General features: G+C 37.9%; 1 protein-coding gene across 1 annotated transcript in view; it reads right to left on the minus strand.

Annotated features, from left to right (window-relative positions):
• Positions 1-21491, minus strand: part of USH2A (usherin) — a 393053-nt gene that overhangs the window by 298718 nt on the left and 72844 nt on the right. The window contains exons 13-18 of the mRNA XM_065630575.1: positions 18324-18507; positions 12969-13132; positions 8203-8361; positions 4376-4870; positions 2346-2618; positions 701-858 (exon numbers count right to left, since the gene is read on the minus strand). Coding sequence (XP_065486647.1) covers positions 701-858; positions 2346-2618; positions 4376-4870; positions 8203-8361; positions 12969-13132; positions 18324-18507 — 1433 coding nt within the window. The remainder of the gene's footprint in view (positions 1-700; positions 859-2345; positions 2619-4375; positions 4871-8202; positions 8362-12968; positions 13133-18323; positions 18508-21491) is intronic.

Consider the following 21491-nt stretch of genomic DNA (forward strand, 5'->3'; position numbering starts at 1 on the left):
TGACTAGAAGCAATTTACATTTATGTATTGTTACAACAGACCCAGGAGCAACAGTATCCTCACTTCATAGACAAATAAACTGAGGCCCAGTCTGTGGTACCACTGAAGGACAAAATCAGCTCTGAAACGAGAAACACAATGGCAGAGCACAAGATCCACTCCCACATTCTGATTACCTATAACCTTGCTAATTCTCAAGCTTTTAGCTTACTACTACTGCCATGGTATTTGTTTGCCAAACCCAGTTACTCAAATTACAACACTATTTTAAAATCATGTATTTAGGCTTTATTAACTTGGTTTTCTCCTATTTTAGGTTTCCCCACTTCAAAGATTGGTCCAAGGAAGGCAAGACTGGTACCTTCTTAATGAAAATGCAAATTCCTACAAAACAACATCATTTTAAACATATCACCAAATCTAGCAACAATACAGAATCAGAACATGCAAAGATCAAGGCAATTTAAATGTCGTTGCTCAATCTCATCACTCTTAACTTTAAATCTCACCCACTACTGAAAACAAGTCAGGTCAGGAATACAACATTACAGAGCACTCAAGATAAACTGATAGGTGGAAAAGTTGGATCAGATGATATCCAGCAAATCAGGGACAAAATTCATCGCAATGTCAAAGAGGACATCAGACTTTATTAATCTTATTATTAGCAGTTAGGAAAAACTAAATATAACAATAATACCTGGGAAAATGGCGGCAAGAACCTTTGTTCTATCATCAAACTGACGCTATATCCCATCACTTCTCCTCTTGCTAAATTATCTTCAGGTTTTTCCCATGACACATTGACGGAATATGGTGAAAGGGGGAATACTGATGGAGATGGCATGAACACTGGGGCTAAAATCAAATTAATAAAATAACATTCATAAAGTAAGTGACCAAAGTGCTTAATGCAAGCTTCCTCACTGTATTTGTAAAACACCATTTCAGACAGTCTTTTTCTTTTCAAATTTGATTTTCAAGCCTAACAGGAATTTTCAGATTATTTTATAGCACATAAAAAGTACCTCACCCATCATTCTCCTGTTTTCTACTCTGGCCATGAATGCAGAAGAAAACTCTGCCTATGCCTTCAAAGAAATACTAATCAGCACTGATATCCTAACCCCTGCAGCAGGTAGGAAAGTACATACAAATGAAAAAGTCTTGAAAAAAACTTCATGCAACCTGGGAAAAAACTGATAAAAGCAAAAAGTGTTCAATACTTCAGCATCTTAAAAGCAATTTTGTTTGCTAGGCCAGTTTGAAATTAACATGTCTCTCACTTCTTACAAAACAGTTCCCTTGTCTTCCATAGTAAACCTGTAAAAGGATTGTTTGCACTGCAGTTAAATCCCCACCTGATTACTCTGTAATAATAGGATACCAACTCATAGCACTTCTGCTACATACAAACAACCACACTAATGGACCTCTTCCCAAATACAATTTAACACTTTTATAACATATTGTATTTAAGAACAGATAAGCACAAAGACTCATTTGAAAGGGGAATTAGTTTAGCCTGCTATTTTTCAGGAGCAAGTGACTCAGGACAAGATTTTCAACCTAACAGCAAACAAAAGCATCAGTGATATAACAGAGATGTTTAATTGCAAAACAGAGCCTCTACTAGCCTAAAAAAAAATCCTTAGATTTATAATGTAAACATAGAAATAAATATCTGTTGTTTCAAATAATATGTCAAGTGGGAACCCCTTTTGAAAATCTGAACATAAGGGCCATAAGAGCCCTTGTGAACTGGTTAAACTTTTGGAAAAAATGGTCCGTATGATGACACTTGACCTCCATAAAAGCATATGAAAAGTTTCAAGTACTATACTCCTGAAAAGGTAACTCTCTCAAGTTCTTTAAAAAAAAAAAAAATCTCTTTCTAAGCAATCAAAGCCTCAGTTCAGGAAAATTCCTTAGAACCTTCTCCCTGAATACATGTAACTTCTTGGACAAAATATTTGATTCACACCAACTGTTAATATGCTTCTGACAAAACCAATCCTTTTTCATGTTTCCTCCCTTTAAAGAATATAAATAACAACTGGGAAGACAGTGGAGAATTCAAACACTGCTTGGCAGATTTTGTAATCTTGTAGTTTTGAAATTTTGGTTTAATTGATACGTGTTATTTTCTTCAACAATACGATTTTAAGGTGAACAACATGTTTTTGCTTAACATGATAAGTTCTGAGATAATCTGACCTATCTTTAATTTGTTAAAAAACGAGAATTCGTCCCTATTTCAATCATCAATAGACACATTAAAATAAAAAAAAGGCATTCTAATTTAGTTTTTCATTTCTATAAAACAAATTGAAACCAATACTTACCAGCCTCTCCTGTTCTTCCTGATATCCAGTCTGAAGATACGCTACCTGCCATGTTTACTGCTAGCACATAAAATTCATACTCTGTGAATGGCTCCAGATCAGTGACTGTGGTACTGGTTTGTGGCGGAGCCAGGGCATTTTCATTAGGAGACTCCATAACTGGTTGAGGACTGAGCCATCCACTGCTTTGGAAAACACGAATTTCAGGAAGAAGAAAGTTTCCAGCTTGTTTTAATTTTTTTCTCATGTAAAGTTCATATCTTATAATTATGCCTAGAGAAAATTGAGCCAGAAAAAACAGTGCATTTAAACAATTTCTAGAGTTCTTCTAAAATACCAACACCAATATATTTAATGAGTTAACAATCAATCGATCAACATCACAGAAAATATAGCATAAGAAGCTTTCCTAGTTTCTGCTATTTTCATCCAAATGTTCACTTTGGTATTTCTTGCATTACACTATTTTCCCTTCCATGCAGTTTCAGGATTTGAAAGCAAACGGCTAGATTGCACTACGAGTGCTACCAGCCTCACTGGAAGATGATATCTTATCGAATGTTAACTGGAAATTACCTCAGGCCTCTAGTTTTCGAAAGGTGTGGTTTTGGGGTTTTGGTTGGTTGGTTGGGTTTTTGTTTTGGTTTTGATTTTTCGTTGGTTGGTTTTGTTTTGCACAATGGGTAGAGAATTCTTAAGTGACAGTTTAATGTTAACCTTTTAGAACATACTACTGGATAGGAGATGCGTATGTGTGAGTTTTCCACCAATGTAAACCTATTCCATATGCAGGAAGGTCTCACTACTTTGGAAAAAAAAAAAATAAAATTCAATATTATGCTATGAAGTGATACATGACCTAGGCTGGATCATGGAAGCAATTTAACTGTAGAAATAGACTGTAAGAAAGCTGACTGGAGATTTCCCGAATGGAAAAGATGAGAGACACAGTAAAGCCCGGAGTTAATTAATGGCCATAAAATGTATTCATTTGGGCCTGTTTTCATGTACAGAACTGGAGAAGTTGCCTGGGAGAAACGGCTTCTCTGTTTGTCCTTGTGAAGACCAGATTTTAAAAAAATAAAAATTTATAAAAATTTATTTTAAAAGAAAAATACACTATTGCTTAAACCTTCCCGTGCTAGCAATATTGTAAGGAGCATATGCTACAGGTTGAGGCACAAGTGCTATTAGCAAATATCACAACCTGCACTGCAGGAACTACCCCTCTAAATACATATAAGTATTCTTGTGTGGGCGTTCTTCCTGTCTAATCTGATATTAGCTGTGAAATGAGATGTTCGAAGAGAAAGTTGAGCTCCCTATACACAGACGCCCATTTTGTGAACAGATCAAAACGCTTGCTTGCGCATACACAAATATTTGTGCTTGTAAGTGCAAGTTCACAAAGCTCCACTGCACGTATACTAAACGATAAAGTGTTCAGCGGTAAAATCTGTGGCATCACAGAAGTATCCTACAACAGCTGTGTTCTCAGTCTCAAAAATCTAAAATATTATTACACAAGTTAGACCAGCAATTCTTGGCAATCGCCTAATCCCTAACAAAGTTATACTGGTAATAGAATTAGTTACTATACATGACGGATGGCTTTAAAAACAGACTTCTCTGTTAATTCTTACAATTTTTTCCATAACTGTTATCTGTTTATTTATTCTTTGTAAGGCAATATCACCACATCTGTCTGAACTAGGTGATTTGGCAAATTAGGAAAAAATTAACTTTACTGTAAATGTTTAATTATAAATGTGATTTTTGCTGCAGCAGATGCCACTAAGGGCTAAATTATGGACCAAACACATTCAGTTGGAGTTCTGGACTCCAACAGAATAAAACACAGACTCTGAAGATACATTTAGTGGCACACAGGCAAATTCAGGCAAATGCCTTACTTAGTTCTCAGTCTCAGTTTCATGTCGCATTGATAAGTACATTCTAACCAGATTTGAAGAAATGCTGCTTTTTCTTTGCAAAACCTTTGACTCATAAAAGTAAATACAATGTCTTACCATTTGGTTTCTCGGGTGGTGACCATTCCACAGCCAGTTCTGTAGAGCTGATAGTTTCTATCAATGGTGGGCGTAGCTCTTCTGGAGGAGCTTGTGCAGTAACTACTGTTACTGGTTGGCTCTTTAAGCAGCCTCCACTAGTACAAGCTTGCACAGAAAAAACATATTTTGTAAATGGAATGAGATTCCAAAGAATTGCTGAAGTTTTCAAGCCTTCATACTGACCACAAGGCTGAAGATCAACCAAGCTAGTACATGTCAAAATGTATTTCTCTATGGGCCCAGAGTCATTGGAGAGGCTTGTCCAGTGAAGTAAAACAGAGTGGTGACTAACAGGAAAGACAGGATTTAAATACAAGTTTCCTGTAGGAATCCCAGACTTTGTTCTGTACATCACTGAAGCACTTCTAGTCAAACCATGAACGTTGCTGGCTTGGACATAATAGGAATAGAAGGTATATGGGGATAACATGGTATCAGTGAAGGTCTGAACACCTAAAACAAAAAGGTGAGAAGAAAATTTTATCAGTCTAACATGTTAAAAATAATCTTAATTTGACTGAAGTCTTTCCAGTCCTAATCGAAGACATAAGATATTTATGCTCATTTGCATGCTCTTCTTGAGATTATGAACACCGTAACTTTTCAATTTTTGTTTCTTTTTGTCTTTTTAGATAGGGGAAAGTCCTCTCCTTTTCCCTCTGTTATCTTCCACTGCATACTGGCATCACCAGAGACATAATTTTTCCACTGCATTTCTCCCAGTTCCTGCTTTCATGATGGACAAGATTAATACAATTACCTGCTTGTTCCTCCTTTGCTCAAAAATAATTGTTTCAAATGTAAATCAGTATCAATATTAGTGGACCTGCTTTAGAAAAAGAAAAGCGAACCATTCTGTAAATTTCCACACCTTATTCATTTCACAGTGGAAAACTTTCACTTCCTCACTCCTAAAATAGTGCTTAGCAGTTCATTTGTAAAGCGTTTGATCTTGGATGAAAAGTGAAACAGAAGTGCAAATAATTACTTAAAAGGTATATCCAAAGCCTATTTACCTTCCTCGTCCTTATCTTTTTAGCAGCCATGACCACGAATAGCTCCTGTGTACATCCCAGAAGCAGTGACACATCTTAGTCATCACAGCACAATATGAATTTATGTACAACCATACCATCATACATTTCTTTGCCTTAAGAAATAGGAAACATTGAGTAATATAGTACATTTCCGAGCACAGATAGTCTGAAACTTTTCCAAAGCAAAAGGAGAGGACACAGCTATTTCTACCTCCTCTCTGTACATTTGCCCTGGCAAGGCAGTCCTGAGTACAACTTGAAGAAGAGGATCGTGAAACTATTAGTATTGCTAGATTCTCAACCCTTGACATTGTAGCACTGCGCTGGGCCAGCCAAGATAGGGATTATCTCCAGAAGTGGCTGAGGGTTGACACAGCCAGGAGGGCTGACCCAAAACTAAAGCCAGAGAGTCGTGATCAACGGGGCAGAGTCTGGTTGGAGGCCTGTATCTAGTGGAGTGCCTCAAGGGTCGGTACTGGGACCAGTATTGTTCAATATATTCATCAATGACTTGGATGAGGGAATTGAGTGTACTATCAGCAAGTTTGCTGATGACACCAAGCTGGGAGGAGTGGCTGGCACACCAGAGGCTGTGCTGCCATCCAGCGAGATCTGGACAGGCTGGAGAGCTGGGCGGGGAAAAATTTAATGAAATATAACAAGGCCAAGTGCAGAGTCTTACATCTGGGCAGGAAAAACCTCAGGTTCCAGTATAGGTTGGGGAATGACCTATTAGAGAGCAGTGTAGGGGAAAGGGACCTGGGGGTCCTGGTGGACAGCAGGATGACCATGAGCCAGCACTGGGCCCTTGTGGCCAAAAGGCCAATGGCACCCTGGGGTGGATTAGAAGCGGGGTGGTTAGTAGGTGGAGAGAGGTTCTCCTTCCCCTCTACTCTGCCCTGGTGAGACCTCATCTGGAATATTGTGTCCAGTTCTGGGCCCCTCAGTTCCAGAAGGACAGGAAACTGCTGGAGAGAGTCCAGCGCAGGGCAACAAAGATGATTAAGGGAGTGGAGCATCTCCCTTATGAGGAAAGGCTGAGGGAGCTGGGGCTCTTTAGTTTGGAGAAAAGGAGACTGAGGGGTGACCTCATTAATGTTTATAAACATATAAAGGGTGAGTGTCATGAGGATGGAGCCAGGCTCTTCTTGGTGACAATCAATGATAAGACAAGGGGCAATAGGTGCAAACTGGAACACAAGAGGTTCCACTTAAATTTGAGAAGAAACTTCTTCTCAGTGATGGTGACGGAACACTGGAACAGGCTTCCCGGGGAGGTTGTGGAGTCTCCTTCTCTGGAGACATTCAAAACCCACTTGGACGCCTTCCTGTGTAACCTCATCTGGGTGTTCCTGCCCTGGCAGGGGGATTGGACTGGATGATCTTTTGAGGTCCCTTCCAATCCCTAACATTCTGTGATTTCTGTGAAAACTAGCCAAAGGGGTATTCCATCCCATATAGGGTCATGCTCAGCTATAAATGGGGGGCTGGACAGGGGGAGTCTGTTTCTTGCTGCTGCCGGGGGCAGGGTGGTCTAGGACACTCTCAGCTCTCTTTGGGCCATGTGGTTCAATGCTATTGTATTTCGGGCATGAGCTGCTGTCTGTGACTGCAGAGGAGGCTTTCGGTGCAGGCTGCTTTCATTATTGTTGTTGTTATTGTTTATTTGTTTGGGTATTTTTTTATTTTTTTCTGCTGTTCTGTTAAACTGTTCTCATTGCAACCCAAGAGTTTTCCCTTTTGTTTCCTGATTCTCCTCCCCATCCCACCAGGGGCAGGGAAGAGGTGAGCAAGCAGTTTTAGCTGCCAGCTGGGGTGGGGAGCTGGGGCCAAACAACAGTCCTTTTTGGTGAGCCAGATGGGAGACGTAAAGGTTGGGTGCATTCCAAAGTATCTGTGCTTCCGCTGAACAATAGTATATATTTTTTTTACTCCAGGGTATGTGTCAATAACTAGAAAGACTCAACTTCTGCAAAATGTCAATGCTGCATTGGTATGAACAGGTAACAAAGCTGCTAGAACAGAAATTAAACCTTATGGGTATTAAACCACATCTTTCTTCTTAAAAAACCCAACATATTCATGTCCCATATATACATAAAACCAAGATCCAAATCCACCTCCTTTTGTTTGAGAAGACGATCAACAGTAGCACAAAATAGCCTTTCCAGCTAGGACAGAATGCCAAATCCTTGAGGATTGCCTTCTGAGGATCCCTTTGCAAGCCTCAACATGAGAGAAGTGGTGCTGCTAAAGGGAAAGCAAGAGCTACACTGATAGCTTAACAGAAGGTGCTAAAAGTTAGAGACCACAAAAAGCTTTCCTAATCTGTTAACAGTTTAAAACCAGGAGGATGAAAAAAGGGAGTTTAAGCACATTATGGTCTCTTCCATTCACCCTAACTCTTTCTCTGGGACCTCTTTTAGATTTTGGATCCTATATATATTTGCAGGGAATGGTTTTGGTGAGTAAATTCAAGTTTTTCAGATTAAAAAGTTAAAAATTATCAGCCATTTTGGGTGACTGAGTTTGCGAGATTTTAGACCAGAGTATTCCTTTCTTTCAAACAAAATTAATAACACAGAACAGTAACTCATTAAAGGAAAACAGAATAATGTGTTCAAAATCACAGAAAATTATAATGACAGAAATGAGAAATAATTACAAAAAATTGCAGATATATATATATCTATATACACACACGCACAAAGGCAAAACTTCTGATACCATCTTCCTATAAATACTTACTGTAAGGGTAGTAGTCTTCTATTGTATAAATTTCAGTCTCATCCCTATACAGCTGGTAAGTAAGCCTGTTAGAATTTGGAGAGTCAGGGGAACTCCATGAAAGACTGATAACAGAGGAATTGAGAACTTCTCCTGTAGGAGGCGGCTGCTGGAATGGAGCTAAAACGTACACAAAACCGCAGGATGCAAGAATGAATGTAATCAATAATCACACAAATTTAAATAAAAATGCAAAGAAACTGCTAAGTTTTCTTCAAAGAAAAAACATCAAGTAAACATACAGTCACCCAAGCAACACATTAATAAACTGATCCATCCTAATGTTCTCCAGCAAAGCTTTTTATCCAAGTACATGAAAGAAATTTATGCATTTAAACAAATGACAAATAAACTTAACCATCCTTTCCCCCTCAAATTAAAGCAAGTACACAACAGTTTCCCAAACACTTTGTTGTTGTTAATGTATTTCAACATCTTTACAAAACAGGAACATGTTTATCTGGTCACATTATTGAAGTCGATAGTTCAATTATAATTTATTTTTTCCAGAGGATTCAATCCATTTTAGCACAGGCCAGGCATAACTTCCTCTAATAGAATAGAAATGGAAAGTCCAACTAACTACAAATTTCACTCAAGTGTTACAATAACCCTATGTAATTAAGTGACAAAAATATAAAGGGGCAAATTTGAAAGGTTATTTAGGCAATTCACTTCCATTTGTTTCCAGTGAAATATAAATCAATGAAAGTGAGGTATCTAAGTTTTTAAGAAATCAGCTTCAGATTCTTATTTACCAAAATACTACTCTGCTATCACCTCCATTAACTTTGGAAAAAGTGCTACTTAATTGCACTGGTATCAGTAAAGAGAAAAGTTCACAAGCCAAAAGTCTCACTTTTTCAGAAAGAACAGTTCAAAATCCCTCCTATCACTCTTTGGTAATCCAACTGTATGATCGTGATCCTTTGTAAGATAATTGGCTGTCACCCAGAAATCAAACTTTATGTGCATGGATAGAAACATCAACATATATACACATACACATAAAGATACTGTTTTACAGTTGGACTCCATGATCTTAAAGGTCTTTTCCAAGGTATTAATAGATGATTCTATGATAGTATAGAATCCTGGCACAGGACAAGGCTGCTCTGTTTTGGCCACTAGTGATTGCTATAGCTTGACTCAAAGGTAGACTTTGCCATTCCCTACCCTCTTTAACCAAGGGAGGGAAAACCAGGGGAGCACGAATCTAAAGGAAAATATTTTGCTCCAGGGATTAGAATAGCCAAGCACAGTACAGAAATCCACATATGGGGTAAGCTACCAGGAGCTGGATACAGAACCACCCAATAAGCTTTTCTCCCTTACATTAAGCATTACAGGAAAATATCAACATTAGGCGCATCCAGCACAGCATCGCCAGCCGGGCAGGGAGGGGATTGTCCCGCTCTGCTCTGCACTGCCGCGGCCTCACCTGGAGCACTGGGTGCAGTTCTGGGCACCACAGGATAAAAAGGATATAAAGCTACTGGAGAGTGTCCAGAAGAGGTCTACGAAGTTGGTGAAGAGTTTGGAGGGGAAGCCGTATGAAGAGTGGCTAAAGTCACTTGGTTTGTTCAGCCTGGAGGAGACTAAGAGGAGACCTCATTCCAGTGTACAGCTTCCTCACAAGGGAACGAGCAAGGGTAGGAGCCGATCTCTTCTCTTTAGCCACCGATAACAGGACCCAAGGGAATGGCAGGAAGATGTGCCAGGAGAGGTTTAGGTTGGACATGAGAAAAAGGTGCTGGTCCAGAGGGTGCTGGACACTGGAACAGGCTCCCCAGGGAGGTGTCATGGCCCCAAGCCTGACAGTGCTCAAGAAGAGACTGGACAACGTCCTCAGACACATGGTGTGAACTGTGGGGTTGTCATGTGCAGGGACAGGAGTTGGACTCAATGACCCTTGTGGGTCCCTTCCAACTCAGGACATTCTATGATTCTATGATGACTATCATCATCTCTATCACATGGATATTTGCTTAATATACACAATTCACCAAATTTTATCATCAATATCTGTTCAGCCAACCTAACAGGAGACAAGAAGCAAAGAGTGAAATTGCAAACAGAAAGCAACAGTGAGGACCTCAAACCACAAAAATGATAGATGTAGTGAGTTATGCCAACAGTGGGTCACATAACATCTTGGCTTTTAATACAAATCTAAAATGTGATTTGAAGCTCTTTTAGCTTAAGATAATGAAAAGCCCTGCTCCTACTGCAGTCTTTCAGCCAAGAAATAGCAGAAAATAAAGAGTGTTTCTAAAAGATGGACCCAATTTGAAGTCACAGTCAACTTCAAATTGGGTCCATCTTCTGGAAACACTCTGCATTTCTAGAATTCATTGGATTGGACAGAATACAATCATCATCTCCCATTAGAAAGCACAGGTGGTTGTGTTGCCAGTCTAGAACTTTTGAGTTCAGCTGAGTTAGGAAGTGAATCTACACTACAGGAGTTTGAGAATCCAGGGAAATAAGTGCTCCTAAATCCCTCTGGCATTTTTGAAAGTTTCTCTCCATGTAATACATGCTTACAAGACCTGAGCAATCATACAAATTCACCGGCCTAACCTTCACACTCCATTCTGAGTCTCACACTAGTGCATATTGCTCTCACGTTTGCTGTTTCGCGTTTTAGATGTGTAAGCAAAGTACAGTATTTCAGATTTTTATGCAGCATCTAAGACGTTGTTGGTCTGAAAAATTGAAAATAGGCCTTCTCCTTAAAGAATGTTAGTTGGACAGTGACAGCAACTTACATTTGCTTCCCTTGGCAAAGGCTTCTAACCAGTAATAGTATGTGTCAAAAAACTACTGCTCTGCAAGGAAAATAACCACAAATATCAAGCCAGGCAAAGCTTCATATCTGTGCAACAAGTTAAAATATTTTGGTATGAATAACAAAAAGACTGCAATTGCTATATCATCTATGTCCAGAAGAGGACTCCGCTTGTCATTTAGAATACTGCTTGATGTATTTTTTTTCTAACTGAAATCTATGATATTATTTATCTATGTCATATTATTATTAATCAATTTTATAGTTCAATTGCCATTGACCTTTATCCAATGTATATCCCAACATAAATAAGTAGGTTGGTTTATGTTTGTTAAGCACTTTGAAGATGAACAGCATCATAAAAGTGCCATGTATTATTATTATACATTCAGTTGAAACATCCTACATTTTTTAAAGAAACAACTAGCCAATCAACTGTCTGCACAATGAAGAGATACTATGCCTTTACAGAAGAGTACAGGGGAAAACAAAACAAAACTGTATCTAAACACTTCCAAACTTTGAGGGGAAAAAATCATGTTTGGAAACAAATCAGTCTCTTCATTCTATCCCATTTTTAGCGTTGTGCATTCTGCATTGCGTATTATTTGAAAGTTAAACAAATTTACAATGAAGTACAAACTGGCATTGACATGTGAGCTGTCTGTCCTTGTAAAGAAACTCTTTGTGCACATACATTTCTGCTTACAAATCTGCAGTGTGCACATATCATAATCATGAATGTCACATAAATACCTACACGAAATATACAAAGAAATATGTTACTGGAGGATGATCCAGAATCATACTCCAGAGATCAGTTGGGAACATCTAACCCTGCTGTTGCATGACACATGGCTACCTGAGCTGACTCTCACAGTAGCATCAGCCTGGCCATTACTAATTAGGTCTGCTGACAGAAATTACCAATTAGCATCTGCAGAGTCCCTCACTGGCCGGTTGCATGACTTCCAAGACTGGGCCATTAACTGTGTATTGCAGTAAGGTGTGTCACAAAAAATTAATGCAACTTTTTCAGAATTAGCTGAGGTCCTACCCACACAGTTTGGCATTGTGTGATATGAAGTCCTCAATGCCCATTTCCGAACATTGAACTGAAGCCAACTTAAACATTTAATTTTCTCTTTAGGTATAATGTTTTTTCTCTCCTTCTGTAAAATCCCTGCCAGCTTAGAGACTATGAAGTGGTGAGCAAATCTGAATATTTAGTTTTCACTACTTATGACACAAACAAAGGCTGAAACTGTGCCATCTCTTCATATTCAGACTCATTGCCATGGCAGAAGTGCAGATATTCCATTGCAATGTGTTTCATTACAATTCATGATCTGCCCATCAACATAGCATTAGCCTCACCTCACACACACCAGTTTATGACTTTCTGTTACACTGCATCACATATTTTCCCAAACTGACTGAAAAAAAGGCCCAGGATAAGGAACACAAAGCTACGTTGCGCTGAGGAGCAGATTTTGAATTAATTCCCAGGAGCAAATCTTCAATAGACCTTCTGAAGAGAGGTCGTCTGCCTCCTGTCAACAGCAGGAAAGTGGGCTAAGCTGGAAGTTGTACAAATACTGGTGCATTCATGTAACTAGAAGGTGAACTCTGCATTGGTCACTACAAAGAACATGGTGGGAAGTCCAAAGGAGCTATTGGCCATTACTTCTCCCCTGGGTTAGACTGCAAGCAGAAGCTGCGTGTAGGACACAAAGCATTCTGTACACCTCTCTAGAAAACATTCCTAAGATACTCACCCAGACGTCAGGAACCAGAAATATGTGGAGAGAAAAAAAAAGTCAAACCCAGTTTTAGCACTGCTGACCTAATTTAATACTCACTAAATCAATTTTTTTTTTAAAAAAAGGCAACATTCATTTGAAAGGCCTGCTTTCAAGGCCTATCATCCACTTACTTTTACTGCAGCCAAATAGGTTGTGGACATCCAAATTACTAGCATTGGGAACACAGTTGTCACATTTCAAGCCAGTTACAAATTGTTTACAAACACACTGTCCAGTAACAAGATGACAAGTCCCAGTAATGGCTCCTGCAGGATGACAATTACAGTGCTGACATCTATAAACAAAAACAAATCAAGGAAGTGATCAAAACACATTAACACTCTGGTTAAGCACAGTAGGGTTTTGTTTAAAAGATTCTTCGGTAACATAATTAAAAAATCATAAACAGTTCAGTAGCCTGAGACACAGTAGAAAAATCTATTAGCCTGATAAAAAAAAAAAGTAGCTTACAAAAAAGGTGTCCATTATAAAAATAAACATTAACATTTCAGCACCAGAATAACATTCTAATTTAGACTAAAACTGCCTGAAATTAAAGAGCTTTTATATATATGGATCCATACACAAAATGGATAATAATGTTCAGCAATAACCACTTCATGCACTCAGTCCTGCAACGCTTACATAACCTTTCTTGCAGCGCTTTAGAGTTCAGTGATACATGTGTAAGCGATTTCATAGGTTTCTGCACAAAATATGCAACTTTCCAACTTAGAGGAAACTAGGCTTTTGTTGAAAAAGAAATCAATTAATAATTTCTTGCTCACAAAGGCAACTTGAACTTGAAAAAAAAAAAATAACATGCTGTGAATAAAGGAGACTGAATGTAGACAAAAAATGGGAGAAAAAAATCCTGAGATTAAAGCAGTGACAGGAAACAGCAGAAATATGTATATAATAACAGAAAGCACAGTTTCTTCGCAGCCTGAGGGACAAAATTACTAAAAATAATATTTAATTAAATGTGTAAATTAAATTATTTTTTTATTTAAAAAGAACAAAAAAAAATAAAAGCATTGGTATCACACAAATGCCACATTTCAGTTCTGTAAATCTCTTTGGCATCAGTAGAGTACTTTCAGGATTAACTTATGCTTTAGTTTTTGCATGTGAAACCTCTCACGATCAACTTGTTTTTCACTTGATATATAATTTTGCCACTGACATTCATTTATAGCAGGGATACCAATGTCAGATTATGCAAATATTCAAAGACTTGGAACATCTCAGAAGTTAAGCAAAGCAATTGTTTCCTTACTGCAAATACTGTTATGCTACCCATTGCAATACAGACTGCCATTAGTAGTCATAACAGAAAGTCAACAATGGCAAATAAAACTTTGCACCTTAGATTCTAATTTCAATATATTTTAATTGCTGCAAGCTAAGTTTCGAAAAACTATGCACTGGGAGAAATGTGGGACTGTACAGTACGGCTAAAACATACTGGGAAATCTCCACTTCACTCCCCCTGCCCTGAGCTGGAAAAATCCCATTTTCAGGCGTAGGCAACATCAGCCTGCAGGGAATCTTAAATTACTCCAGATGCCAGGTCCCAAGAAGATGAGGCAGCAAAAAGACCTTGGAGAAGTCCAAGGGAGAGACAGTCATTCCATGTCCCCTTTGTTCTGCTAACCCTAAGACTAGACAAGACCTGATTTATATTTGGCTGATATTTCCTTGGCCAGTTTCACCAGAACCTTCATACAAGTTGTTTTGCCATTTTCCCAGTCATCACCATCACCTTGGTCTATCTCTTTCTGTCTACATGAAGGCAGAAATATAAGTGAGTTCTGTTATGTTTTAAGTAACAGCTTTTTAAGGCAAGGGAGAGAGGAGGAGAGGGTGGAAACTGTTTTCACATTAGGACACTAAAATTCAGGTCAATAATCAGTGAAAGAGACATTAAATGTGACAGACTTTTAAACAAGTTTAAGAAAACTTTTCACATACATTTTCTGCCCATCACAGAGCTCTCTCTATTAAAGTTCCTTTACTCCACACAGCAGCTCATGCTGTGTGATCTCCTGGGTAATCATTCAACACCCTTAAAAAGGCTGATAAAAGCCAAAGCTGCAAAATAAGCTGCAAATTTGTTTTATGGACTAATATCCTTGTGGGAATAAATAAAATACATTCTCTCTTGGAAACTATACTGTAGTTTGCTCTCTTTTATAGTCAAGAGAAAAGGGCAATTTTTTCAAACTGTATTAAGTCTTTTCATCTGTAGACAGTGCATCCAAACCCTCCTTCAAATAGAGGTTTTGTTTAGACTATTTAAATGTCATGACTGAAGAAAATGGTTTAGTCAGAGAAGGAAAAAAAAAAAAACACAAAGACAATTCAATTATTTGCTCAGTAAGACAGTACTTTATTATTTCCTAATTTCACTACATGATGATATTTAGTACATATTTAGGTGGGTGGGGGGGAGGTGTCAACAAAAGTGCCCCAATAGATAAACAGTAAAAGACAAGCTTGTCTTACTGCCCCTGTATATTATTGTACCTCTTATAAATAAGGGTCCCCTGAGTATTCCAGTTTTTATTCTTATTTATACATGAGACAATCAAACTCACATACACATACAGTCACATTAATAGTTCTCAGTGCCTGGCAGGGTGGGGCTGCTTCTTTGTCCTCTAAGTAGTTGCATTTTATTCTAGGAAAGGTGGAGGCTCCCTGCCTCCACCTATACTAAATTAGGGTCCTGATCCTCCAAACAATAGCACACACCATTGTATTCCGTTCCACAGGATTACACATGATATTTGTGTAATCACATGCATCATTTTCTTAAACTGCAGAACACTAGAACTGGCTTTGTTGTTATGCATAGTTCGTGCTTTTCAGTCAGGATTAAGGATTCCATCAATTAAGGATTTTTTAAAAAATAACTAATTTGAAACTATTTGAAACTTTCAATCATGTAAGAAATATTTTCAGTATTTTTGATAAAAGCTACTTCTTCAAGATACTCTGATTCAAACATCTTTGAGTTTTATTAAAACAGAATTATATATAATCAAGGAAAACAGACTTTTAAAACATGGAAAAAGAAACGTCAGGCCAAGATGAATTGCAATATTGATTTTGTGAGGATAAATGGTTTTTGTAATATTAATATAGAGAAACCTTTATTACATTGACTCTCTAGGTGCAGTTAGAACCTCTCCAGCAATCTGTTTAAAATCTTCATTTTTCATCCTTACGGGAAAACCTCACTTGCTAAATGGATTTCATAAACAGTAATCTGTCAAGATATATATATATAGATAAACAATTTGTGATGTTCATTGACCAGTTCATTGTAGTAAACAATACAGAGGTAAAGTATTTCAAATGTGTACTGATGCCCACAACCATTACAGATCTGTTCAGACCACTGCAAACATCAAATATCTCTTATTCTTTAGTTACCGAGGAAATTTTCCTGCTTCATTAGCTGAAATGCATTAAAAAAATGTGTTCATGTTTTATCTCAAAAACATCACAAAACAAATCAGCTCACATGTACATTCCTCAGAGTGGGAGAATTTTAAAGCCTTACAGTCTTTGTGTGACACAACTTTTGCTCTTTCTCTGCTTTGTGCCAAGACAGATACATCTTTGCCACTGCAGACAGCTCATACCCTTTTCATTCTCTAACCACAGCATCGTTAATAAGACTCTTGGAGCAAGGATGGTTTAAATGACACTGCAACTTTACAAAGCAAGAAGAAGCACATTACTCTTTTAAGGAATATATTAGCAGTTAAAGAAATGGGTTAAAAAAGATTAATAAATAAAGACCTGTATCACCATTTTCAGTGGATAAACATTTCTGCCTGAGGAACAGAGGTGCATTGTCCGAGTAGATGCTAACCAAAGGGAAGCCAAACATAATGCAACACAACTTAATCATGTTAATGTACTACCAGAGCCATCTTCAATACTGTCATGAGGATTAACTAGTATTAAGGCATTAAAGCCAACCCTGATTCAAATTCCAGAATGGTAAAAACTTTGCATCTTTACAACAAGATCTGGGTCTGGATAACTCTAGATATTTACATACATTGAATTTCCAAAGATATCTTGAAATGCAGGTAATTGAAGGCCAATATCTACTTCAGGAAAGCTATTGCTTAACACAGACATAAACCTCTCCATCAGCTGCTAAAACTGAGAGGGGGTAAAGCAGGGGACAGAAAAAAAATCTATTCCAAGTAACAAAAAAAAAAGATCATTAATAATAAGGAAAAATATATCTTAAAGGGAACTTTAATATTACATAGATTTTATTCCTTGCAATTAGAAATGACAGGAAGTGAAAATAGAAGTCCTTATTCCTACAGATTACTTTATGGCCATTAGCAGATACCTCTGTGACCCCCAACGGTAAAAAATAATTTTAAAAAATCTCCTAATGAGTGACAGTAACATAAAAGTTAAAGTGAAAAATCTGCAGAATAATGTCAAATATATGGAAGATGACACTGATAATCACTGCCTAAAAGCACATCTACCCTGCAGTAGCTGGGGGATAGGAGCACAGGGAGGGGAATATTGTGCAGACTTTGCTTCTGTGGTTTGTTGTTGTTGTTATTGTTTGTTTGTCTTAAAAAAAACCCCTCAAAAATACTAAATACAACAAAACAATTTAACAGCATCAGTCTGCATGAAAATACAATAGCATTAGAGCTGTGCAAATCTTATTGGACAATATTTAAAAGGAAAATGAGATTGTAGGGATTAAGCAAGAAATATTATCCTGGAAAAGAAATATAGAGTAATAGTTGGAATAAAAATGCACTCGCTACCTATAGATAAGTTTTTCCCCTTACGTACCAGGGATATATTCATATAATTTCAGTGTACCTAGAGGCCTCAGGCTACATTAGATAAACAATTTACCCTGTGGCACATAACTAAGTGCTGAAACAGAATACACTGCTTCAGAAAAACAGATTTTTTAAGAGGAAAGGTGTTGTGAGTATTTCAACTGCTGCTGCAAAATTAAATTTGGAAAGACGGGGATATCTAATTTTTTACATAGTTTTTTCTCCATTAAAATGTCTTCCTGAGATCTTGAAAAGCATTCGCTGCTTATAGGAAAGGAACATTACCTGCAATTTAATAGTCAATGATTAACACCTCAAAAACCCACACATCTTACTGAAGATGCAGAGGAAATGTAGAGAAACAACTACCAAATAGCTACAACATTAGATAGCATTAGCATTATACAGCTTTCATGCTGTTTCCACTTCAATCTGTGGCAAAACTTCTATTTCCTTCAGCTCATGGGAGCACAGAGGGTTGTATAACATACCACACGTAAATCAGAGTGCACACATGAATGCGAAAAAGAATTTACCTACCTAGAGCACATCTTTTCATTGTCACTGAAACCACAGACTGAGCAACTACGAGAAAAATGTAACGAGGAGGTTTTAAGTGACCTGTAAAAAAGAAACACTCACCTCCCTGTGACAGAGTCAAATCCAAAATAAAGTTCTTTGCAGCGTTCACACGTCTGTCCTGTTACAGAGGCATCTTGGCAAGTACATTGGCCAGTTAGTTTATCACAGGTCTGATTCACGGAACCAGCTCTGTGGCACAGGCAGGGCAGACAGCCAGTGACACTGAATGGAGAAAAATAAAAACCTGGAAAAGAAAGGGATTTTGAGAACAGACAATACGCAAAAATTGAACACAGTAAGAATATTAACTTGTGTATAATCAGGGATGAAACAATAAAACTAAAGCTTAGGAAACACATATCAACTCAAACAATATAGTCCTCCTGCAGAGCTGAGCTTCTAAATCTTCTCATTGGCACTTTGTAAAGCTATTATCCATCCTCCAATTGCCAACTCTCTTCAGACTTTAGTTTAGACAGAATAAGTGCAAAATAGGGGAAGGACATTAACGTGTCCATAGGGAAAGCAAAGACCCAAGGACAAGAGAGGTACTAATGAATGCACCACAAGCAGTTGAAATGTGAAAAATAACATATAAGATCAGACACTTATCCATTATAGTCTGGAATCTCATCTCTGACAATGGCCAGCTGCAAAACATAAGAAATGCACTTTTTTTTTGAGAAAGTCTCTTAATATTTCTCAACCAGTGGATGGCTTAACCCTTGAATCATGAGAATGTTTCTTTGAAAAACCTATATTTGATGAGCATTATCAGGTCCATGTAAAATCTGCGTTTTACCCCTCTTCAACATAGAGCTTGTATCCTACACAAATGCTTTCACAGAAACTAACAAACTGATGAAAAAAAAAAGGTTACTTATCTGCTATAAAAGAATATTCCATTCTGAACCTCATCCTTCTGTTCCTATATTATTTCCAATTAAAAAATGGAGCATTAATTTCACTTTCCTTCACAGTATGTTTGGTATGCTGCTTCTATCCTCTTTCATTCTCTTGACCTCAAAAGCAATTCTTATCTAAGCAAATCTCTAACACATTATTGATAAACTCAGCTAGACAGAGTTTATATACCTCTAATCTGGTCATTGAAGAACTTACCCATTATTAATAGGCTTGCCTGAAATTTCAAACAAAAGAACTTTTAAGCACATTTTTTTAATGATGCTATACCACTTGTATAATCTATTTTGCTAACTATGGACTTCTTCCATTCTTACTCATTTCTATATGTTTGATCAGAAGACAACTCAAGTAATAGGACAGCAGTCAGGAATACACAAATTGCTCTGGGGTTTTTTTGGGGGTTTTTTTGAGTGGTACAATTGATTAAAAATGTAGCAACATGTATGAGTTCTGCAAATGATGATGGTATTAGGTTGGTGTAAAAGCAATTGCGGTTTTGGACCGTGAATTTTAAGTCATTATAAATAGGCTCAAATATATCTTTATTAATCAAAATAGGAACCATTACAATCAACACATTTTTGCCAATGAGAAATAATTTTGCTTATTTCTGTAGCATAAGAATCCCTGCTTCAGGATTCAATGAACTCTTGGAAAGCATTTTCTGCATCCTGCTGGTTGTGGAAGCATTTTCCTTGCAAAAAGTTGTCGAGTTGCTTGAAGAAGTGGTAGTCAGTTGCCGAGAGGTCAGGTGAAAGTGGCAGATGAGGCAAAACTTCATATTCCAATTCATTCCTCTTTTGAAGCGTTGGTTGTGCAACATGCAGTCAGGTGTTGTCGTGGGGAAGAATTGGGCCCTTTCTGTTGACCAGTGCTGCAGGCATTGCAGTTTTTGGTGCATCTCACTGACTTGCTGAGCAGACTTCTCAGATGGAATCGTTTCGCCAGGATTAAGAAAGCTGTAGTGGATCAGAGAGGCAGCAGACCACCAAACAGTGACCATGACCTTTATTTGGTGCAAGTTTGGCTTTGGGAAGTGCTTTGGAGGTTCTTCTCTGTCCACCCACTGAGCTGGTCATTGCCGGTTGTCGTATACAATCCACTTTTCCTTGCACGCCACAATCCAATCGAGAAATGGTTCATTGTCACTGTGTAGAATTAGAGAAGATGACACTTCAAAATGATGATTTTTTTGATTTTTGGTCAGCTCACGAGGCACCCACTTACCGAGCTTTTTCACCTTCCCAATTTGCTACAAAAGCCGAACAACCGTAGAATGGTCGGCATTGAGTTCTTCGGCAACTTCCCATATGGTTGTAGGAGGATCAGCTTTGATGATTGCTCTCCATTGGTCATTGTCAACTTCCGATAGCCGGCCACTATGCTCCTCATCTTCAAGGCTCTCGTCTCCTTTGCGAAACTTCTTGAACCTCCACTGCACTGTACATTCATTAGCAGTTCCTGGGCCAAAGGCATTGTTGATGATGCAAGTTCTCTCTGCTGCTTTACGACCCATTTTGAACTCGAATTTGCTTTTTGTCTAACATCATTTCCATAGTCTAAAATAAATATAAAATAAACAGCAAGTAATAAGTCAGCAGCAAAAAAACATAAGGTGAGAAAAATGCATTAAATTATGTATAACATTGCCACATTTATTTACGAATGTACTCCAATATCGAATGGCAAATTTCAACAATGCAAAAACTGCAATTCCTTTTGCACCAACCTAATAACACAGTATTAACTAGCACTTGTTAACTGCAGGTGCTTATCTTTGAACATCAATCCTAAGACAGGGCCATTGATAGGAGTTTGTCTCTGGCAGCTGGTTACTATTAATTATTATTGAACAGCTTCAGTAGAAGAATTTCAACTGTTACTCTGATATACAGTATTTGCACAGACTCCTCAGACACTTTCCATTCTCTCTCCAGTTCGAACAATTTCTTCGTAGTCATGTTCCAAGTTAGCGAGTCTTTTTTTGCTGTCCAACAACTTCCTAATGTCCTGCTTTATAATAAAGAGCCCCAAATTGTATTGTAACATGTCATATCACCCAAGGCCTTATTATTTATTTTGTCTTACAAGAGATAGCTTTATATATACACCCCTAGGGTGGTATTCTCTGTCTTCGCAGCAGTGTTGTGCTGTGAGCTCATATCCAACTAGCAGAGGAACTAAACAAATTGAAAACATTAGAATTTTACTGCTCAAATCTTTGTTCAAGTTTAGCCTCTGGTCCTCAGCGAGATAAATCTCAAGTGGACAGTGAAGTGATATCAGTCTCCAGTTAACATA

This window comes from Caloenas nicobarica, chromosome 3 (assembly GCF_036013445.1).
Source record: "Caloenas nicobarica isolate bCalNic1 chromosome 3, bCalNic1.hap1, whole genome shotgun sequence".
NCBI classification, from domain to species: Eukaryota; Metazoa; Chordata; class Aves; order Columbiformes; family Columbidae; genus Caloenas; species Caloenas nicobarica.